This window comes from Uranotaenia lowii, chromosome 3 (assembly GCF_029784155.1).
Source record: "Uranotaenia lowii strain MFRU-FL chromosome 3, ASM2978415v1, whole genome shotgun sequence".
Lineage (NCBI taxonomy): Eukaryota > Metazoa > Arthropoda > Insecta > Diptera > Culicidae > Uranotaenia > Uranotaenia lowii.
Window position 1 is genome coordinate 301,830,747 of NC_073693.1, and position 24,264 is coordinate 301,855,010.

At 40.2% G+C, this 24,264-nt stretch overlaps 1 protein-coding gene across 7 annotated transcripts; it reads right to left on the reverse strand.

Moving 5' to 3' along the window:
• Positions 1-1,280: 1,280 nt before the first annotated feature.
• Positions 1,281-22,450, reverse strand: LOC129751661 (segment polarity protein dishevelled). Of its 7 annotated transcripts, none has more exons than XM_055747300.1 (4): positions 22,078-22,449; positions 19,011-19,775; positions 14,624-15,734; positions 1,281-5,591 (listed from the first exon to the last, which is right to left on the reverse strand). In XM_055747300.1, the coding sequence occupies exons 2-4, from the start codon at positions 19,581-19,583 to the stop codon at positions 5,278-5,280; spliced, it is 1,998 nt and encodes a 665-aa protein (XP_055603275.1). In that variant the 5' UTR covers positions 19,584-19,775; positions 22,078-22,449; the 3' UTR covers positions 1,281-5,277. The 7 variants fall into 7 exon arrangements, with proteins under 7 accessions (XP_055603275.1, XP_055603273.1, XP_055603274.1 ...); XM_055747298.1 differs by having other exon boundaries at positions 14,603-15,734; XM_055747299.1 differs by having other exon boundaries at positions 14,603-15,719; positions 22,078-22,448.
• Positions 22,451-24,264: the final 1,814 nt, after the last annotated feature.

The following is a 24,264-nucleotide window of genomic DNA, read 5'->3' on the forward strand; positions in this document are numbered from 1 at the left end:
GGTAGTTTTGGTTTTGTTTGTTTTGCTGTTCTCTTTTTTTTAATATTTAGTTTTTATTATATCTTTATGGCAAAAATTATTCAAATGCAGATACTGTTCATCGTGACAAAATGGGTTTTATGGATCGTACAATGAGCCTCGCCCAACCAAGATACCTCATACTAAAATTAAAAGTTGGGTCATTTTCTCATAAATTTTTCACCGTTTCACTTATATGTCGATCTGATTTAGATGGATTTTTGGTAGATATACCTGACTGTTTCATCCCACAAAAGTATATTCAATCGAGTTGACTCCTGTAATAACTAAAAAAAATCGTCCGGAAATTTCAATAGCCTCCCAAATCTGTGATACCCAACCATGCTGTCTTGCTTAAAGAAGTTAGTCTTGAACATCTGAACTTATCTACCAATCATTGAAGATTCACGTTTTTTTTTTGTTTTTTGTTTTTCTGGGATTTTAACACTCTCGTGTTATTCATCCCCTCACATTCTGAAGATTCACATTCAGACATTCAGGAAACTAATGTCAACAAAAGGCAAGATTTGGAAGTTTTGCAAGCGTTATCCTTCGGATGACACTCCAAGCAATTCTAAAAGACATCTTCTGAAGACTGGCAAAGCTTAAAAGTCACTGTAGTCACTTTCTTCAACTTCTGCAAACAGCAACACCAAAGTAATTTTGGAAATACTTTAATGACGCCCTTGGTCATAAGTCCAAATCGCATGAAAATATTACGCTCAAGATTGGAAATGAATTTCAGATGGATCCAGCACAAGTATCAAACAGCATTAAACACTACTTCGGCAATATTGGCCCCCAATTGGCTACTAACATCGTAAGTAATCGTGACATTCAACTATACAATTCACTTCGTTCGCATCCATCGCCTTCTTTGTTTCTGAGACCGGCATCCGTCTCAGAGGTACTGTTAGAAATTAGCTATCTCGACTCCAACAAACACTAAAAACACATCACTTGGCGCTCTCCAATATCCTGACAGATATTTTCAATGAAATAGTCGGGACCGGAGTTTATGAGTTTATGAAACTAGCCCGAGTAACTCCAATTTTCAAGTCTGGAGACAACTCAGACGTTTCAAACTACCGCCCAATCTCAACGCTCTCAGTTTGAAAAAAATACTGGAAACTCTTCTCGTCACTAGAATAAGCGTGACTACCTATCGAAGTACGACCTTAGAAGTCCACGCCAATATGGATTCCGAAAGGGATGCAGTACTTTAACAGCAACTACTGAACTCTTGGAAGATGTATATGATGACCTGGACAATCGTAACTACGCTGGTGCCCTGTTTTTGGACCTGAGAAAAGCATTCGACACAATAAACCACGCTTTTCTGTAGCAAAAATTGGAATGGTATGGTGTACGAGGTCAACCTCATCGGTTAATTGAAAGCTACATAACAGATCGACAGCAATTCGTGCCTCTGAAAGGATACTCAAATGGCAAAAAAATCATTACAACGGGAGTACCACAAGAAAGTAACCTAGGGCCGCTAATGTTACTAGTTTTTATCAACGTTCTTCCACAAATAAACCTACTTGGCAAAGTTCGGCTCTTATCCGATGACACCATGATCTCATATAGTCACTCCAACCCCCTCCAGATAATGGAATGGATTGGTAACGACCTGCAAGTCCTTCAGCAATACTTCGAATGTAACCTGCTTTCGCTGAACCTATCAAATACTTCGTACATGTTGTTCAGCTCCGGTCGTCGCTCCATACCACTGCTGCCATTAATCCGAGTAGGCAATAAGATAATTGAACGAGTGCGCCAGTTCAAATATTTGGGATTACTTCTGGTCAGCCCATATAGAGCAACTGAAAAGAACACTCGCTGCGGTCTGTGGTGCAATATGGAAAATATCAGCGTTTATTCCTACTCACTGGCTGAAAAACGTTTATTTTGCGCTGTTTCTCTCGAGGTTACTGTGCGATGCACGAGTTAACAGCAGACATATACTGCATAGATCGCAATAACCGTGAGTGGCGCGTGCAAATACATTCTGACGTTTGCTTCTTGTCTCTCTCGTCAGCGTCGCCTCCTCGTTTCGTATGTCAGCAGTTGAACGAGCTAGTCATGTGTACGCGGTGTATTGTGGTCTCGTGATTCGGGTGATTTCTCGTAGTTAATTAGCTATTGCACAGTTACAATACCTAATATCGCTGTGGGGCAAAGCATATATAAGCCGCCTTAGGGAACTGCAAACCATGCAAAACCGTGTCCTCAAGATTGTCTTCAGGTGCCCAGGAGTTCCAAACTCTAATGTTTACCCACAAACTCCTGACAAGCAGAGAAGCCCACCACAATTTGCGCCTCGAGAGAATGACGTCCCACCGTTTGTCCAGAAATGAAAATCATCTCCGCCTGTCCCGAGTAAGGACGGAATACGGGAAAAAGTAACCTACTTTGCAAAAATAAACTTTTTCGTTCTCGCCCCTCCACCTAGCCCACCACCGCCTAAATGCCACACCAAACCGCCGTTTTGACCAAGGTATTGACTTGATTAAGGCTTTAAGAAAGTAAGAAAGCAATCGGCAGGTGAAGAAAAAAGTTATTAATGAAAAAACAGTATTTGTTGCACACAGTACGTTAGCTTATAAGGTAGGACCAAAAAAACAGTGTCGCGACCTTAAAGTACTACGGAAAATAAAGTCGCGTCCCTGAGGCCTAGAGGGGAGGTTCTTGCTCGACTAAGCAGCAGGCTAGCCCGTTGGTTACACTCTGGAAGAACAAAATTAGAACTCTCCAACACCCATGAATCGATTTTTGGATTACGAAGCTCTCACAGCTTTGAAAATGAAGCTTTGAAGCCCCGGAAAAGATTTCCAACGCGTCTGTTCCGACAGGTTGGTCTGAGGAATACAGTGTCCGGCAATTGAACTGCTACATTACTTCAACAGTAATTATTTCGTTGCACACGAAACAGTATTGAACGACTCCTCGTCGCTTTGTTTACATTAAGTCTTAGCTATCATTGGATGTAAGTGTTACTTTTGTAGTCAGATATTATCCGGAAAAATTGATCTCGACCAGAAACGTAGCGATGTGGTTGACTTGTTCCTATATGGCAAATGGCAGAAGGACATAATTCGTGAGCTGTCCGATATAAGTGTGTGCAGAAGTTTTGTATACCGTACAGTCAAAAGATATCTGGAGACCGGAAGTGCCAATAAACGGTATGGTGGGGGACGCCGACCTACTGTGGTGACACCTGCCATGGCTAAGATCGTCAAGAAGCGCCTTAAGAGAAATCCTCGTCGTGTTGGCAGAGGATCTCAACATATCGGATCAAAGTCTCCGTCGGATCCTGAAAGGTAAACAAGATCAAAAAGGTTCTAGACCTTACGGTGAAGCAGAAACAAGAACGGGTAAAAAGAGCGAAGGCGCTGCTGAAGAGGGCCGCGGAAGGAATGTTGAAGAATATCGTGTTTACCGACGAGAAACTCTTAACCCTGCTGTACGGTTCGTGAATAAGCAGAACAACAGAGTTAGTTGGCAGACAGATCACGAAGCCATGCTGACTTGCTGATGGCCACCAGGCGACAGAAACCAGCATCGGTGATGGTTTGGCCGAAATCACCCGTGATGGCCGGACTCTGCTGGTTTTTGTCCCTGAAGGAGTGAAGATCAACCAAAATACATATCGGGAACTAGTTCTACAGAATGTCGTCGAACCTTGGGCACGTCGACATTTTGGTTCCAGGGATTGGGTTTTCCAACAGGACTCGGCGCCGGCTCACAAAGCGAAGAAAACCCAACTTTGGATTGCGCAACATTTTCCAGGGTTCATTTCGAGCTCCGAGTGGCCGGCGAGTTCGCCAGACCTGAACCCTATGGACTTCGCTGTTGGGAGTATGTTGGAGGCTGAAGTCTCTAAGAAACATGAAGGTGTGGAGATCCTGAAGCGACATCTCGTGCAGCCTGTGATATAATACCACAAAAGCAAATGCGAGCCTCATACCATGCGTTCCTCGACTGTCTGTGGCGAGTGGTTAAACTCAAGGGCGAACAAGTCGAACTTTACCAGTGAATTTTGAAAAAGTAATTTGTTTTCAAGAGAATTGAACGAATTATATATAAAAAGTTGTTATTTTGATCAATTTATATGTTTATTTCAATGTAGCACTTCAATTGCCGGACCCTGTAATATCTAGTGTTTGTCGATCAAACACCTAAATTCATTAGCCCTCCATTGGATTTTACTCCCAAATATTTTTCGCCTGGCACTCTTGTGCCAGAATTGTTGCCACGGATGTTTGTCCAGTTTATATAACAGTGCTATTTTATATAAAAGAAGTGGGACCAGCCGGTCAGGAGCTCTGCATAGTTCCAGACAGCTTGATCGCGAAGGAAAAATTTGTGCCCCATTCTGAGAACGCCCCAGCTTTCTTCCCTCAATGGAAATTTTTCACTTCGAGCTTACCCATTTGCAACCGTCATGGCCGTTTTGCAGATTCCTGAAAGATACCGCTCTCGCAGGGTTATCGACGCAAAATATGCCGATTGCCACGTCATTTTTCTTTGCTCTATCGAAAGGGACATTGAGTATGGAAGACACAACGTGGGATTTCGATTTTGTCCGCTGACACCTCCACCCATGATGTTTGTGGAATATGCCTTAGCCAAGGCATTAAAGAAAAAACCATATACCCGTGTCTTTGCATGTTCCAGCTTGGAATCTTGCAACCAAAAGCTTTTGTTTCTGTTTTTAATTTTTTTGTGTAGAGGGGAGATGTGTAGCAGATAATTGCGAATGTCAACGAACACACCATCTACGGCCTACCCGATAGGTTTTTCCGAGCTTTCTCGTCTCTCTCTTTTTCTGCTCATTAACTCTCTGTTCTCAAACACAACCAGGAGACACCGCCAGTTGAATAGAAGTCAATAAAATTGACATTTGAGACTTGCAAAGCATAATCCCGTCATTTTTTAACGTTTTAATCGCGTGTTTCATTTAACATTAGCAATACTTGCAACATAGATAAGGCTGTTTAGAACAAAAATATACAGCAAAAGAGCATTAAACAGGCTGAAATGATTTTTTTTTTCGATCACTTTCCAGTAAAAACTGTTTGCTCGAGAAGCGATTCAATATAACAGTGTTCGTTCTTAGCCCCTAGTACGATCCACCCAACCCCTCATTTCCCTAGTGTCACCCCTCTCTAAGCAAAACAAAACTCAACCAGAAACTACCTCCCGAAGCCGTAAGGTCATGACCTCAGGAAACCCATCCCAGCCTACAGTACATACCTACTTGCTGTTGTAGTAGATCGGTGCCAATTGTTGTTGGTCCAGCTGCTGCTGCTGCTGTTGCTTCTTCCCGAGGGCAGCCCGGCTGCTCAGGGTCTGCTGGGTGGTCATAACCGGCTGGAAGTACAGGCTCTCCTCGTAGCCCTCGTCGTCGTTGGCACTGTTGTTCATCGTTTCACCGCGAAGCTGCTGAAGGTTCATCTGGTGTTGTTGGAGCTGTCCCGGAGCCGCCGGGTACTGCAGCTTGCCGAGTCCGTTGCCGCCGCCGCCGGATCCGATGGTACCACCGCCGCGGCCACCACCAAACTTAAACTCTGCCTTGGTGGGAACGGGAACGTCAGTGTCCACACATACACACGTATTACACACAATCATAGAGATACATATACACGGTTTGAACATCGAGATGTGTGTGTGTGTTTCGTAAAGATGGGTGTGCATACATATAAGGGTATTGTGTCACGTGACCAAGGTAGGTATTCACGGATTCCCGGTTGTTGTAGATAGTTGTTGATTCGTGATGATGATGGTGGTTTTGGTGGTGGTGATGATAGTTGTTGGCGATAGATTGGTAAGCATGTTGTAGTTGAAGTTTCAGGATTTTTTTTCGGTACGTGTCAATTTTGTTTTTCGAGAGGGTAGTTTGGAGGAGTCGGGGAAGTACAAAGAGAACTAGGGTTAAAACAACTCATAAATAGCTCAAAACTGAAAGTAAACAAAGAAATATAAACTCGGTGTGAATGTGGGGATGTGAGTGTGTACTTGCATGCCGTTTTTACGACGAGTTAGTGACTAGTGATGAGTAATCTTGTACATATTTGAATATTACCAACTGTAGCTATAAGGATTCTACACTACATCTATATACTACGACAACTTAGTCTAATGAGAATGATTGCGAGAGGGATACATTGGTGCAAGACGAAATAATAATAATTTGAAATATTGAGCTGACTTTTGTAATCATTTAAGACAGTTATGTGTATTTTGGTAATCCAGAACGATAACTTTGCCATACGATTTTTCCCAAATGAGTGTTTAAAGAAGATTGTTTAGAAAAGAGTATGTTAAATTCAGAATTTATTTGGATCTAACAAGTTTCCTTTTTTATAAAAAAAAGTTATTCAGGTTTTGATATGGAGTTCTGATGCGAAGTTTCTGTGGCTCTAACATCCATATGAGAAATTATGGAGAACATGCTTCAACATAGGCTGTAGCAATTGCTAGCACCACTGACCCCTCATGATCATCGTTGATTCCAACTGTGTAATAGGATTTTTTTTTCAGGGATTTTCATCCTATTGGATGATTTATACCATCGGGTAATAGGAGAAAGTGAACCTGATTTAAGGTCCGCTATTGAAACTCCACATTGGCGATTCTTGCCTGGGAAGCCTTAGGTGTCTAGTCCTAGTATCTCAAAATGACCTTTGCACAGATGTGTTCAAAGAGTGTCAATTGTCAGTAGACGTATTCAAAAAGTTCCAGTTTTTGGGAGAGATAAGTAGGTATTCTAAGAGTGCAAAAGGGATTTGAAAGGCCTTGAAGGAAGCAAGAGCTGTTCGATCGTCTTTAATGGAAATTATAACATTTAAACTTATTTTAGAATAAGAGCAAAAAATCAAAAGCCGCTCATGGCAACCGATATGATTGTATGCGCGGTCCTATCGAGAGGGAGATCGAAGTGATCCCACCCCCTCCCTCTAAGTGAACAAAAAATGGTACAAAGTACACAAACACTCTAGAATTTCTATTAAAATTTAGAACTTTTCCTAGTCGGTTGACTTTTTTATTTTCAAAATTTCAACAAAAGAAGTTCTGTTCCATAGGGGTGATCAATTTTCCAACAGGCGCTTCTGAGACGTTGGACTTCTATTGGCAGTCCAACTTTCTTATCTCTCTTTCATCATTGTAACCATGATTGAAAGTTAAACATTGAATAACCATTTTTTTTTGCTAATAAATTCACAGAAGTGTTGTTTTTCTGATTACATACCACTTTACTGCCGTTGGAAGCATAATTGTCACATGTTACAAAAAGGCAAAGCGAGAAAAACGCAATCAAAGTTTCACAAAAACACTTCGCTGTTATCGCACAGTTTCGCAATTTTAGTTGACTCCAATGCCGTTGATCTCTAAAGTACACTCCTATCATATGAGCCTCGATCAAATTTTTCGAAAATGAACTGTTTTTTCAATGAAAATCCTTGTGTGACATTTATGCCGCGGAATTCTATGAAAAGTCGAAAAATGGACGCATATTTGTCACACCACGAACATTTTCCCAGTAGTTGTTTGGTTTGGTATTTCGTGTGTGGCTCTTGTGTTTTATTTGTGAATGGAAGCTTAAATTGAAAAAATCATGTCTGAATCGGATTATTTAAAAGCGAACATTATCTAGTGACAAACATGAAGTCTTTAACGTGTTCGATCAATAAAACGGGTCGGAGGAGCAATTTGCGGCAGCTCACTAACTTAACAGGAAGCAACATTTCTTCAACTAATTGTAACCTGCCGTGTTGAAAATGTCGCAACCACGAGAGAAGCGATACCAGAAGAGGACAATCAATCCGTTTGAAGTGAATACGGTCCTGGGACAAGTTCCGGATGAAGTAACTCTGGCGGAATAATTCGTAAACATTAAAAACAGACGTCTTCGGGTTTTTTTGCGAAGTGCGCCAAAATCTAAAACTCAAAGCAAAACAAAAAAAATGGTCTGCTAAAACCACCGACAACCACATATGGCCATCCTGGATAATTGTGGATTACAGTTACACGGCGCCGGAAGAGTAATAATTTGACTAATACAATGTTTACATACACTATTCCAAGCGCCAGCAACGAACCCGAAGCAGTTTGCAGAGTTTTTCTTGCACATGCTGGGATGTCGCGATAACAGTGACCCTCCCCCTCTTCATATCTACGCGATCCCTTCCCGACTATCAAGGACTCGTATGCCAAGTTTGGTGAAATTCTATTTAGACGTTCCGAAGTTATAACACGTTCATTTCTTGAGTGTGACAAATATGCGTCCAATCGTCTCAGTGTGACAGTTATGCGTCCATTTGTCCCAGTGTGACAAATTGACTTTGAATTTTTCTTGAAATTTCTAGAATAAACTTTATGTTTCGACAAAGAACTTCAATAATACGTATCAAATTATGACGATTTTTTTTAGCGGCCCACCACACTCCCCCACACCAAAAGGCTCAATTGAGCCCCCTGGTAATGGACGCTACTGTTCTCAGCATGTCTGGCAGCAAAATGATAATAAAAGTAAACGCGAGCAAATTTTAATCATGCTGAGAACACAAATATTTATAATGTCGTGCGAGGAAATGTATTATTTAACTAAATTGACTACAATATGAAATCTCAATGAAACGATTGGCATCAAAAAGTGAAAAACGTCGAAATGTCACATGTGACAATTATGCGTCCAACGGCAGTTTAGTTCTACGAAAATTGCTTACCACATGGACTGAATTACTTAATTTCAGATTTCTTTTAAGTTTCAAATATTGAACATAAGTGTCAGTTTGTTGTCGGTTTTTCAAATCCCTTTTTAAGACGGCCCTTATATTTCTTCTTTTCTACCTAATCTACGATCATTTTTTAAAATTAATTCAGAATGATGGTAAGTTTTAGACCTTACTGTCAATATGTGGTAATTTGGCATTAAAAAACACAGGGACCAAAGATTTTTGGCGCTAAAATTTCCAGTTTTCTCATGTTTTTCTTAGATGTAGTTTTTGACAACTGCTCAAACAGTCAAACAGCGGCCATTAGAATGGATAGCCAATTTTACATAATTTGAAACATGCAACTCAAAAAATAATTTTAAATAATGATAGCTTTGATTTTCTGATGATTTTCAAAAATCCCGTCTTAAGTCGGGGTTCGTTTTTAAAGGGTTAATAAAATAAAAACAAATTTGAAACAGACATGTTAGCATGGAAAGGCAACAAAAGTTTTTCAATTATTTTTTCGTTAATGTAAATCATTTCATGGTAAATATGATAGAAAAATAAAATTCAAAAGGTTTGTAATGAAGAGATTCAATTTGTTTGTTTCGTTATAACCTTAAAATAAAGTTCAATTATGAATTTCATAATAAACTTTTTACAAGATTTTGACAGATGGCATGTGTACATAAATCTTATTCTATTTGAAAATAAAAGGAAATTTGACTCACTAGATAATTTTAACTAAAAAGATGCATTTAAGTTTGCATTTAACATTTTACCGTTTTAAATCTACCACATTTTTTTATATGACAGTATTGTAAAACAGAAATAAAATAAAAAATACTAAGGATTTACAAAAAGAGATAAGAACGTTGATCCTCTAGAGATTTTTGCAACAATAATTTGATTGTGAGCGTAAGAACTATTGTGTTCATTTAAAGTTTTCAAGTCAAGTGGGATTCGTTAGTTTAAAAACTAACTTTTTTTAATATCAAGAAATAAGTGCTTTGGCGATAGATATTACCCAAGCAACGTAAAGTCCCATATCTACTTAATCGCGTGCCTCCAAAGTTGTTTCAGAGATACAATGCATTGCAATAATTCAGAAAATAATTGTAATCTTGCATTAATTTATTTTAAAAATTAATTGAAAAACTATTTTTGACGATACATAAGGACGTTTAAAAATATTTGATATGAAGAATTTAAGTTATTTAACATCTTCATTGAAGTCTACAAATATAATTTCGATTTGAAACATCTTTGAAATTTTATCAAGTTCCTGGATTATCGGAAAAAAAGAAAACTACCTAATGTAATTTTTCTCAGATGTCCAAATTACTCGCAGTCATCGAGAAAGTTGCCAGTGATATCAAAAGTTTAATTTTCAAATATTTACAGCATTTTCAAATGTTATCCTTGAATCTCAGAAATGAAAGCTGAGATAATAAAATTAAATGCATATTTGAATTCAACATTCCGAAATCAGCTTTTGAGTTTTTTGCACCTTGAAAAAATGTGATTTTTATGTCTCGTGTCATCAAAAGTTGATTCATGTGTTTTAAACTTCACAAAGGAACAAAATTCACATTTTCAGACGTGCAAAGAATATAAAAGTCATATTAGAATAATTTTTGGGCGCTGATTCCAAATTTTTATGTCTTTTCTATTAGGTCTTGTTATCTAAGCGAAAAAAGGTAGATTTTCGCACTTTTTTAAGAAAACTGTTTCGGCAGTTATTTTTAAAATAGAGGTTTTAACTCTAGAATAAATTTTTCGACTGCGATAGATTCCCTATTAAGGAAAAATTTGTTAAAGATTTTTTCATGTTAGTTTTTTCCAAATATGTGAAAAACGGGAATTTTGCTGGAATTTTATACAAAATTAAAACTAAATCCTCGCGTGAGCTTTCATTGCGTCGTATGTTACAAAATGTAAACAAACCGTTTTATTACAAAGTAATACAAAAACTGACATAAACTAGCCACACTAACGCAACTTCTTTCCATTAAAAATATTTGTAGTCTGGACAACATATTCTATATGTCAAATACAAATTTCATAGCTATTTGGATAACTTTTGCAGCAATTTTCTGTGAGTTTTTAAGATGTTTCATACGACGTAATGACAGCTCATCTGAGAATTGATGCTTTGCTTTTTAAGTGTCAAATAATTCCGCAGCCGTCAACCAAGCTGTTGATTGAATTTAAATCTATATTATCAAATACTCAAGGGCTTTCTTAAATTATAATTTATAATTTATTTTTATGCTACGACCGGATGTTTTTCATTAAATATTTTTGGCTTTTTCGGTCTTTTTAGTATATCAAACAACTTTGTTTTGAAATACCCGACGTTTCGACCAGTTTTGGTGGTCTTTTTCAAGGGAACTAGAAATTTATTATAGATTTACAAATTTGTTACGGAGCGTTGTTAATTAATAAATTATGTAGTGTGTAACTCACTTATCAGTCTGTTGTTCTTGTCAGTGTCGTTTTTATCCAACGGTTAGGAGTCCAGAATTTGCTGCTCGTCTGTGGTAGACAACATGTTATTTTAGTACAATAGATTAATTTTAACTATCTTACATTTTTGCACGGATAAAAAGTAATAAATTTCATCCGTTTTTCTACGGTCCCACTGCACATCAACGTTAGAATTTAAAATGGTGTCTGAGATGTGTGGGACGTGTGGGTATAATCATATGTTGAATTTTCTGGTTCGGATCTTAGGTGTGGAAATGATTGGTTGTGTACAGTGTGTGGGCTAAGTGTGTTTGTACTATTTCTATTGCTGTTTTTTGTTTTGGTGTGTGTTTTAACTGAGTGTAGAATTCCTGCGTATGTAGCACTAAGTCTGGCGGTGTCGGTTCTAAAGTTTACGGCATTCTGCCATATAACCAACACCGAGAATGCCGTAAACTTTAGAACCGACACCGCCAGACTTAGTGCTACATACGCAGGAATTCTACACTCAGTTAAAACACACACCAAAACAAAAAACAGCAATAGAAATAGTACAAACACACTTAGCCCACACACTGTACACAACCAATCATTTCCACACCTAAGATCCGAACCAGAAAATTCAACATATGATTATACCCACACGTCCCACACATCTCAGACACCATTTTAAATTCTAACGTTGATGTGCAGTGGGACCGTAGAAAAACGGATGAAATTTATTACTTTTTATCCGTGCAAAAATGTAAGATAGTTAAAATTAATCTATTGTACTAAAATAACATGTTGTCTACCACAGACGAGCAGCAAATTCTGGACTCCTAACCGTTGGATAAAAACGACACTGACAAGAACAACAGACTGATAAGTGAGTTACACACTACATAATTTATTAATTAACAACGCTCCGTAACAAATTTGTAAATCTATAATAAATTTCTAGTTCCCTTGAAAAAGACCACCAAAACTGGTCGAAACGTCGGGTATTTCAAAACAAAGTTGTTTGATATACTAAAAAGACCGAAAAAGCCAAAAATATTTATAATTTATTTGAGACCTTTTAACCACCCGGGTTATTCGGGTGGCTTTCATAAATGATGTCAGAAAAAGTTGTAACCTTATCTATTCTAACTAAAAAAAAAAGTAACATATTTTTTAATCGATGTAAATATTTCCGAAACAAAATTAACTCGGCGAGATCTGAATCATCGATTGAATGATGCAGTAAATAGATATCAGCTTTCAGTTTTCATGTAGATTTAAAAGTTTATCAGTTATACCAAAGATCGAATTAATCCAAAATTAACCAATTTTTAAATTTTCACACGCCATATCATCAAAATTAGACATCATAAGTCAAATCTCACAAATGTTTTGAATACAGGAAAACCGAATCTTCTAAAATTAGCTATTTAAGCTTAGGCACAAAATGCTGCTTCTCTGAGTTATTTTTTAAAAATAAATGGGAATAATGCGTCCTTTAAGGAATAAAAACATCACTATATTCAAACATTCTTTGATGCCAATTTGTGCTATTCGATTTGAAAAATTTTAAATTTCATTAAATTTGTAACAGCTTAAAAAGTAAAAAATCTAACGACTCCAGAGTTAAGAATCAAATTGCATCACTTTATTCGATTTAGAAATAAAATTCTTTGACGGCAATTCGCAATAAGAAATGAATTGCAGATTTGATAAAATCAACCTGATATTTAAAAATCACTATTCAGAAAAACATAAAACAATAAGAAAAAAATCGGAATTTCAACATTAGTTTGAAATTCATAAAAATTATTAGGTCAAAAAGTTTACCCAAATATTTGCATTATCGAACGCAAAATGAAATGGATAAATTTCTTTGTGGTTACCTACGAAGTTGCCGAAATCACAGAAAAATCTATAATTTCACAGTATTTTGAGCCAAATTTTATCACAAAATCTGTGTCACAGAACACAGAGTTTTTGGAATATTCACAGATTTCACAGAATTTTAAAATTTTGGACAATTTTTCAAAATTAATTCTTTTATGTCAATTCAAATTTTGGAAAATTATCTTTGAATTGAAATGTTAAAAAGACGCAATTTGACATGACTTTTGAATGAAATTAATGGAAAAAGCATCACAGAAAATCGTCACAGAAATATTGGGAAAAATCACAGAAAGTCAGAACTTTTTTTCGTCAAAACACAGAATTTTTTTCGACAACCTTGGTTACCTAGCGCTGATATCTAGAAAAATAAATGATTGAAAAATAACTTCAACAACAACAAGTGTACTTTTGTTATTTTATCAATGACATTTTAAATCAGAGATTTTTTAATGAGGTCACAAGTCGATATTTTTTTTTGTATCTCTAACTTAATCATACGACATACGAAAATATTCGTTTTATCAACATTTTTTCGTATGAAAAATTATAGATTCGTATTCTGAAGTTGTATCATTGATATCGAAAAAAGTTTCTGTAGAATTGGGTTGAAAAAGTTTCAATTTCTTCTTTTTTTTTGAATAAGTTCAATGAGATCTTATTGGAGAAGAGCTCTCTTCAGTCTTCAAAAATGAACATTTTTTCACAAGATTTTTAACTACTGTTCATTGGCCGATTTATTAAAATTTGTAAAATCCATTTTTTTTGTAAAATTTTAAGGTTTTTTCGCCGAGGGAATTTGATGAAAATTATTGTGCTTCTCACTTCTTAAAAGTGTTCAACTGCTTCTTGGGCCAAATACCCGTTCGAATTTGCAGCTTTATAGCAGTAAAGCTTTAAAATTGAATGAGTAGAAAATAGAAAGTTTAGTTATTACGTCTATGCTCGGAGCAAGATTTATTCAGTAAGCTGTTTGTCCTCCTCGATTTACTTTTCATCTTGCCACCACCATTGATTGCCTTGGATCAAATCTTTACTCAACTCATGGCTTATCTTTTGGAGAATTTCGGTTTTGACCGGTAATAATTGGTTGATGTTTAACTGAATCTAAATTACAGATAAAATATCAATTCTTTTCACAAATTTTACTTTGCAACATACATAAATCTGTTTGTCAATCACTTGAATTAGGATCAACTAGACTCGCAGAAAAAGACATAATCAAATCAATGGTAGATTTCAATTGAAAAAAATAACACAAAAGTCTGATAGTGTCTCCACTAACTTCTGGCTTCGCCTTTCTGAGACAAAAATTAAAATAATAAATATTGTTACCAAAATACACATAACATTTAGAAAAAAATCACTTTGAAGTCGTTCTGTATTCTACTATTTCTTAAATGAAAGGTAAGAAAAACTTAACGAATCGAACCGAAAGTAAACAAACCACCACAGCTACGATAAGGAACCGAATTCGTCTAAATCCACATCCACAAGCGAATGAATCGTCAAAAACAATGTACCTGACATATCTTGCTCATTACCGCGGTTCGAGGATCCGGACGACTTGTTGGACGCATTGGCCAGGGTCATCTGGCCCGTCTGCTGGATCACGGCCGCGATGTCACTCTGCGAAGCCGAGGTGTCCTTGCTGGTCAAGATGTCCGAGCTGCTAGAGCCGGACGACGGATGCCGCTCTCCGGTGCAGCCATACTGGATCGGTTGGTAGCCAAGCGACGGGTTGTAATTGCCCGAATAGGTCATGTAGATGGGCGGGTTTGGCAGTGGGGCGATATCGCTGAGCATGCTTTCCGTATCGTCCAGGGACATGTTGGAGATGTCCTGCCGGATGCCGTTCCCAATGACGTAGTAGCACTGTTCTGAGAAGGTGAGCTTGTTGACGGTGTGCTTGATGTAACCTCTCCTCAGCATCAGCGAAACGTACTTGCGAGCATCCCGCCGATCTCCGATACCGTCCACATTCTCCAGGATCCAACTAACGACATCGGCACCGATGAACGCGTTCGGAATGGTGATCTTCAGCCACATCCGATCTCGAATCTCGAGACCACTGTCGGGTTTGGTCATTGCACGTACGATGTCCTTCATGTCCATGTCTATGTGTAGCCTTTCGATGACGGACTCTGGAAGCTCGGTATTGATGGTGTCCTGGGAACGGAGGGCTGCGGTGTGGGCAACCCATGCTCCCGGATCGATTGGTCGAACGGGTTCGGTGCGAGGAATCGTGAAGTATCCCTTGGGGTTGGGATCCCAGCATTTGGCTACAACTAGTTTAATGGGGCCCGGTTTCTGAACCACCTCCCGTAGCACTCGAACGGCCTCGTCATTGGTCATGTTCTCAAAGTTCACGTCGTTCACCTGAAGAATCATATCACCGGGTTCGATGCGTCCATCCAGTGCCACCGCGCCGCCCTTCATTATACTGCCCACGTAGATTCCTCCATCACCTCCCCGATTCGACTGTCCTACGATCGATATCCCCAGGAAGTTGACCGTATCCATGTTGATCTGAACCGTGATGATGTTCAGGGACATGGTGGAGTCTGTGATGGAACTGTACGAGGATGTTCGGGACATGGTGGGGGCTCGCTTCTTGCGTCGTTGTGGCTTTTTCCGTACCTGCAAATAGGAATGCTGTGAACTTTCAGTGCTAAATGAACCAAACATAAGGATAAATGTAGTTCGAAATGGTTGGGTTGACAAGTCAAGTTATCTAGTCAAACATCCAGAATTAAAAGATTTAGGTAAGCTAAAAGGTTATAAAGGCAAGAAGACCAATGGGTCCAGAGTTTTTCATTCCCAGGTTTGTTATAATTGAGAGTCGTCAGGTAGAGAGTTGTTAGGAAGAGGGTTTGTAGAAGTAGAGATAGAAGTTTGCCAAAGTCAAGGGTTGTAAAGAGCGATGGTCCTTAAAGAAATAGGTCGTAAGGTAGAGGGTTTTAAGGCGGAAGATTACCCCCAACGAGGATTGTGAGAGCGAAGGGGTCTTCAGGACTTAAGATCTTAAAAGCAGAAGATCTTCAAGGCATAGAATCATCGAAGTCGACGGTCCTCGAGAAGATTGTTAAGGCGCAGGGTCCTTAGGGTCAACTTCCATGAGGAAGCTGTCGATAAGGTAGAGAGTGTTAAGGCAAAGGATATCGAATAACGAGGATTGACCTAAGACTGTAAGAGTGCGACGGTCGCTCAAGCCGAGGATCGTCAAGGGCGGGAATTATCAAGGTCGAGGATCTTTAAGGCCGATGATCATCAAAGTCGAGGATTCTCAGAACCGAGGATTGTTGGGGCCGAGAAATGTTAGAACTGATAGCCATTAATGCCAAGGACTGATTAGAAAGCGAGCTAATGGTCTTCAACGCTGAGTGCCGTTGAAGAAGCGATCGTGAGGTAGAGGGTAGTAATGTCGAGGGTCGCTAAGGCTGAGGATCGTTAATTACTTAGATTGTTCAAGCCGAGAGTAATGGAGGCTGAGGATCGTTTATGCCGAGGATTGATCAGAAAGATCGTTAAGGCCGATAATAATCAACGCAAAGGATCATCAGGGCCAAGAATCATCAAAGCCAAGAATATGAAATGATGAAATTAATCAAGGCCGAGGATTGTCAAGGTTGAGGTCCGTCAATGTCAAGAATCGACAAGTCCGATGATCGTCAAAGCCGAGTATCTTTAAGGATAAGGACCCTAAGCCCGAAAACCGTTTAGGTCAAGGATTGTTAAGGTTTAAATAAGTCTTGTCAAAGCCAATGATCGTCAAGATTGAGGATCGTCAAGGTCGGAAATTTTAAAGGCCTAGAATAGTCAAAGCCATAAAACCACAAGGATGAGGATTGTCAAGGTTGAGGGCAGTCAAGGCCATGGACTGTCAAGGCCTGGGTTTGTCAAAGCCAATGATCGTCCAAGCTGAGGATCGTCAAGGCAGTGGATCGTCATTTCAAAGGATCGTCAAGGTCGAGAATTTCCAAAGCCTAGAATAGTCAAAGTCGTAGATCATCAAGGCTGAGGATCTTAAAGACTGAGGATCGTCAAGGCCGATGCTCGTCAAAGTTGCGAATCATCAAGATTGAATATCGTCCAGGCTGAGTATCATTAAGGCCGAGGAAGGTCAATGCTGAGGATCGTCAAGGCTGATGATCGTCGAAACTGAGGATTGTCAAGGCTGAAAACCGTCAAAGCTGAAGGTAATCGCGGCCGATGGTCGTTGAGGCCGAGTATCGCCTAGGCCGAGAATCTTCAAGAGATCATGATGGTCGAGGATTATCAACAACGAGAATCATTTATACGGATGATCATCGAGAAAGTAAGGGCGAGAATATTTAAAGCCCAGAATAGTCAAAGCCGTGGATCTAAAAAACCGTGAATCTTCAAGGCTTAGAATCGTCAAATATGAGGATCGTCAAGCCTAAGGATCGTCAAGTCTGAGAATTGTCAAGGCTGTTGTAAATCAGCGATGATCGTTGAGGCCGAGTATCACCTAGAACGAGAATTGTCAAGGCTAACGATCATCAAAGTCGAAGATCATCACGGTCGAAGATCATCAAGGACGAGCATTGTCTACACCGATGATCGTTAAGGCTGAGGATCGTCAAGGTTTAAGATCTTCGATGCAAAAGATCGTCATGTCTGAGGATCATCAAGGCTGAGGATCGTCAAGGTTGAAGATCGTCAAGGCCAAGGAACTTCAGAGCTGAGGATTGTCAAGGCTGAGGATTGTCAAGACTGAAGATTGTCAAGACTGAGGATCGTCAAGGCTGATGATCTACAAGCCTAAAGATCGTCAAGGCTGAGAATTGTCAAGACTGTAGATCAACGATGATCGTTGAGGCCAAGAATCACCTAGGTCGAGAATCTTCAAGGCTTACGATCATCAAGGTCGAAGATCATCACGGTCGAAGATCATCACGGTCGAAGATCATCAAGGACGGACATTGTCTATACCGATGATCGTTAAGGCTGAGGATCGTCAATGCTGAAGATCGTCTTGGCTGAGAATCGTCAAGGTTGAAGATCGTCAAGGGCGAGAAACGTCAATGCTGAGGATTGTCAAGGCTGTAGATCGTCAAGACTGAGGATTGTCGAGACTGAGGATTGTCAAGCCTAAGGATCGTCATGGCTGAGAATTGTTAAGGCTGTAGATCAACGATGATTGTTGAGGCCGAAAATCTTCAAGGCTAACGATCATCAAGGTCGAAGATCATCAAGGACGAGCATCGTCTATACCGATGATCGTTAAGACTGAGGATCGTCAAGGCTGAGGATCGTCAAAGCTGAGGATCGACATCGCTGAGGATCGTCAAAGCTGAAGATCTTCATGGCTGAGGATCTTCAAGGCTGAGGATCGTCAAGATTGAAGATCGTCAAGGGCAAGGAACTTCAGTGCTGAGGATCGTCAAGGCTGATGATCGTCAAGCCTAAAGATCGTCAAGGCTAAGAATTGTCAAGGCTGTAGATCAACGATGATCGTTGATGACGAGTAGCACGAGCATCGTCTAAACCTATGATCGTAAAGGCTGAGGATTATCAAGGTGGAAGATTGTCAAGGTTGAGGATCGTCAAAGCTGGGGAACGTCAAGGTTGAAGATCGTCAAGGCTGCGTATCATCAAGAACGAGGAACGTCAATGGTGAGAATTGTCAAGGCTGAAAATCGTCAAGACTGAGGATTGTCAAGGCTGAGGATCGTCAATCCTAAGCATCGTCAGGGCTGTAGATCAACGATAATCGTTAAGGCCGAGAATCTTCAAGGTTGACGATCAACAAGGTCGAAGGTCATCAAGGTCGAAGATCATCAAAGACGATCATCGTCTATACCGATGATCGTTAAAGCCGAGTATCGCCAAACCGAGGATCTACAGATCGTTATGTTCAAGGATCGTTAATGTCGAGGGTCCTAAAACGAATGTTTTAATAATTACCTGTAATCGTTGTACGCTGCTACATTCAGTCATATCTCTATCTAGGGTGATTTCGCTCTCCGTCTCGAAGAGGCTGGTCGAATCCAGATCGCTCGAAACGACCGACGCCGACTGGTAGGTCAGAGGATTCATCGGGATGTTCATCATGTTATTCATAGGTTTGTTCATGGTTCGAAGCTGAGCAAGGGTCGGTCTACCGTCGATCATCTCCGTAGGCTGCATCTCGGAACAATCGGATTGATTGGATCCATCGGCCGTCACCAGCCAGGACACAACCTTTCCATTGAAGCAGGGCAGAATTGTGCACTCGTCGGCAATTTCCTCCTTCACCACCCCGAAGTCCGCGTCCATCGATTTGAAGAAGTATTTGTAGTTCATGTTCTGTTTGTTCAGCACCAGCTTGAAGTCCTTCAGGGTGACCTGTGAGGACGGAAGCGGAATCTTCACCAGGTATGGTGTTGATTCGTCGTCGATGTGATAGATGACCTTCGTTTCCCCTCCTCCCCCACCACCTCCACTATTGCTACCTCCCCCGCCACTTCCGGTTGAATTTTTATCGTCCATGGAATACATTGCGAGATATTCTTTCTTTAACTTTACGTTTAAAATCAGTCACACAACTTTTACGTATATAGGATAAAACACTGATCAATACACTACTGGAAGATTGGACTTCACTCTTTCCCTAAACTTTAATGTCCCATTGAACTTTTACTGTTTATTCTAAAATTTTCGAGTCATTTTGAAGCCGGTGTTTAGTTGAATCTGGAATGAAATAAAAAATTGATCATTAGTCAAATGAATAATAATTTCTCAAAATAAAATGAAAAATAAATATATATCAAAACAGACCACAACCATAGATGACCTAGCCAAGTTGTTTTTGAGTTGCCACTTGGGGCAGGATGTAGAAAATCTAATCAATACCGGGAGGCATATTTACGAGATTAGTTAGCTTGGTTGCTTGTTTGTAGCGCAGTATCAACCAATGATGGTATCTAAGTAAATCCGGTTCAAAAGCTAATCTGCCGATACCTGGAGAGAGCAATTCATATGCAATGAAAAAAGAAAAAAAAAGCTAACTGGATCTTTGATTCACAAGAGACAGATGAAAAAAAAATGAAAACAGCCCGGCTGTTGCGAGTACCATTAGCAAAACAGGAAAAAAATGAAGCAAAAAGTAAAGAGATAGGTAAAACAAAATAACACCGGACTGCACTACCCATCGAGATGCAATTATCATCTCGTTCGTCTTTCCTCCGGACTGAAGCTTTGCATATTTCCTTCTTCTGCTATCGCGTGCTAATTTCTTCTGCTCTGTATTTTTTCAGCGCTGCAGGCAAACTTTGTGCTTATTTGGATCAATCGATGCATTTTGACGGCATCAGAGACTTTTTTTAGCGCTTTCGTATGCGGAGCTGTTTGTTGATGTTGATACGTTCGGTATACACAAATTGCTCTTATTTGACAGCTTTTCAGAAAATATTGTGCTGTTCTCAGAATTAGTGTTAGAGACACATTTACAGTGCCTGACCTGATGAGCAAAACTCGAGTCAGGCTTAAGTAATATAAATTGAGCAATAATCTTAAAATTGGAACAAAATTTTACTCTGTACTGTATCAACATTCCTAGAGAAAAGCAAGATTAACAATATGATTAAATGTCAATGATATTTATCACTATCCGATAAATCATCAATTGTTTTGAAGTATTTTTTAGGAAATCACTGACATTATAAAGCACTTTGGTGATTAGTTTACAAGAATGTGTTAGCATCAATAAATTTGTGAAGAAAACAAACTATTGTTAAGTTGTTTCCCTGTTGAAAATTTGTTGGGAATGTTTCTGTTAATCCAGTCAGCCCAGTAATCGTTCCGATGACAAATCATAAAATGGGGATTGTAAGCTCCCCTTCCCTAATTTTTTCTTTGATCCATAATTTCAATGGCAAACATCCCATAACTTTGAATAACAAATTGCTTTAAAAAGCCCATAATTGCTCTCGGTGATAAATGATATTCAAAACCTTTAGCCATATCTGGAGTCGAACTAAATTTACATTATTGTGGGGCTTGAGATATTCATGTGCAATGCAGCAGCTTTCGTTTGATTACATTCTGTGGAAATGGAGCCGACCGACCATTCGCTGTCATTCGCCAGATGCAGCAGCAGTGAACTTTTTTTTTGTTTCCCAGTAAATACCCATTAAGTGTAGGTACTTAGAAGTGTATCCGTATCTGGTTCGGCGTGGATGTATGTAGTTGTGCCATCGTCACTGGATTGATTCGACCTTCCACTATTTTTCTATAAAGGTTTTTGTTGTTTGTTGTGATTTTTGACCCCGGTGCTTATTAACACTTTGTAAATTTGTAACAATAGACTTCTTCGCACATTGATTAGATTATGATTCTTTCACTAGACTACCATCGAGGTCAGATTACTTCACACTCAAAAGTTAATGCTGGCCCATGCACACTAACACCCTCGCACTGAGACTACGTAGTCTTCGTCGTCGTTTGCCGTCTGATTTTGGAACGATAATCACGGAAGCTATCAAGAAAGGAACGTCCAAAATAGTAATAAAAAATTAGTGATAACCTGCTAACAAACGACAAACAAATTTGTCTAGTCCCTTTAAAGTCCGGGGACCTCATAGGCATAAGTTCACTCATTTTTGACAGAAAATTGTCTTACACAGAATATCACTACCAGAGGAAAAAAAAATTACCACGGATAGTTCCGGACCGAATGAGACAACTCCAAAAAGAAAAATACAAGTATTATAATTGATGGCAGCAGAGCAAAAAAAGACTGCCTCTCGGTGTACACTTATTTTTCGATCTCATCTTCTTTTCCTCTAGATTTTGCTGCTTCTGAACTGAGAGGAAACACCAAAATACGCGCACCCATACACCCACAGGCATCCGACTCCGGGACGTGGAAAAATAAGAGCACCGTCCTCCGGGAGTGTGTACAAAATATACTCCGGTGTGGATCGCAGGCGGCCATATATCGATGTAGGTACCAAACACACAACATGGATGGAGCTCAACACACAATACACACCTTTCGAGAACAACGACGTCGACAACTACGACAACGACGACTGCGACGAAAACCAAGACGACCAAGAAAAGAGGCTGATGCTGCTACAGCTTGACGTCAGGTTCCTCTGGAACATTTTCCTCCTCAGGGGAAAACGCTTTTTCCGGCCTGGACCCGGCCCATGGCAACCGGAAAACTAGCGCATCCACTGCAGATAACCTTTCGCCACTCTTTTCGACTACTTCCAGGTCCAAATTCACTAAATTTCAACCCTATTTTTGCGAAATTTTACACACCACTCGTCAGCTAAGTTAAATCAATCTTTCTTCTTCTACGGAACTCTCCCGTTCGTTCGTCGTCGCCAGCGCTCTGTTTCTTTTACTGCTACCCGACCGAGCGATGATTGATGGCTCGCCCTGTTTCTTTCGCTGCTGCGTTCGAGAACTCCGACTGTGGCTGGAGCAGAGAGCAGGTTTTTGACGTTTCGTATAAGTCCTACACGGGTTTTCGCCTGTTGTCGTCGGTAGAGACATCTGTCGGTGGAGGACTGGTGCCAAAACTTGCCACTAGGTCAGTTGGAATCAGCTATATCCTCATTTTTGAAACGAACAGCTGATTTCGGATTGTTTACACATTTTTTGTCATATTTTGGCCCGCTGGAATAATAACATCACTAAAGTATTGAAATGAGTTTGACGCCAAAATCAATATTGTGAGGGCGGATCCGTGGTCAAAGACACATAAATAAATAATTGAAAAATTGAACTAAATTTTCAATTTTGGCAATATGTTTAAATCCCCTTTTTCTTAGCTACAACATATGTGTCTCCTTTCACAAAGACTTTTCACTTACGCTTCGTTGGGGTTATCAGCCGGGACCTGTCGTGAATCTCACAGTATCGTCTCATGTTTACGCGACCGGTTGAGTCTTCTGCCGACGCTGCCGACGACCTTGAGCGGCGCCGGGCACTGTATTAGCTCCTGTTTCCACGAATTCTGGCGAACTGAAGATTCCGTATCCAGCTTTACCACTGACTCCCTCACTCATAATCAGCGGTGCTGCTTTCCCGTAGGAGGCGGTGGCCGCTACACGCAACCCTGTCGCGCCTCATCGGAGCGCAACTGATATAGCTGAGTGCAGCGCTCCGAAAGCTCCTCTCCGTTAGCGCTTCTTGTTGCTGATGGTGCCTCTTTTGGACACTTCGTCGCGTCTCGCTTGAGAGTAGCTGGTGCTGTCGGTCGCAGCACTCTATCTTTGAGCGCCTGTCGTGCTGATAACGCCTCTTGCACGTACCGCTTTTCCATACGCAACCTTGTCGCGTCTCGTTTGCGCTAGTGCTGCCGATCGTAGCACTCGTGGTGCCCGACTCCGTCGCTCCTGCTATTGTTGTGGAACTGTCGTTGATTTCGCGCCGTGGAGTTCACCGGATTCGTGGAACCAATACGAAACGATGAACAAATTTTGGCCAGACTTGTTCGAATGAAGCTACCTGGATGCTTTGTGCCGGAAAAGCAATGTCGTGCTGATGATTTAAACACAGATAACAAGAAAGGGCCGCAATGCGACCCTTTTCCTTGAGCTTGTACTACCTTTCGCCCGTTCTTTTTGGTGGTCTTCCGACTGAAGTTGCCTGTGGTACTTAGTGGCTTTGCTAATGCCTTTCAAGGCAGCTTGTCTTCCTTCCGGCCGTTCCTTTTGGTGGCCTTCCGACTGAAGTACTCCGAGGCCCGAGGTGCTAAGTTGTCTCCCTTTTGCCTTCCGAAGTAGCCTCCTCTTGCTGTCCGGATGTTATCGGAAAACGCGAAGCTTGCGACGCAACTCTTATTTTTCTAAACGAAATCCCGATTCGGATGAGGCGGAAATTCGTCACACCGGAAGAGTCCGGAAAAGTAACCTGCGCGCACTTTGCAAATGGTGTTTCACTTCGCGGTTCCTTTTCTGTTCCACTGCCACGCGGGAATGATCGATGACAGTTTCTCTGATACACGCTTAACATTTTTCAATCCTAACTGGAATTCTTTCTATCCATTGTGTGCTGAATATTTTCTGCATGGGTTTGTTTCTTAAGTGGGCCATAGACTACTGCTTGAATGATCGCGCAAACGGTTTGAGTAAAATCAATCGGGATCGAAATTTTTTTGCACAAGCAACCCTCTGTGACATGGTGTATGGTGCTGCTTGTACAAAACTCAGGCCATTTACTAAAC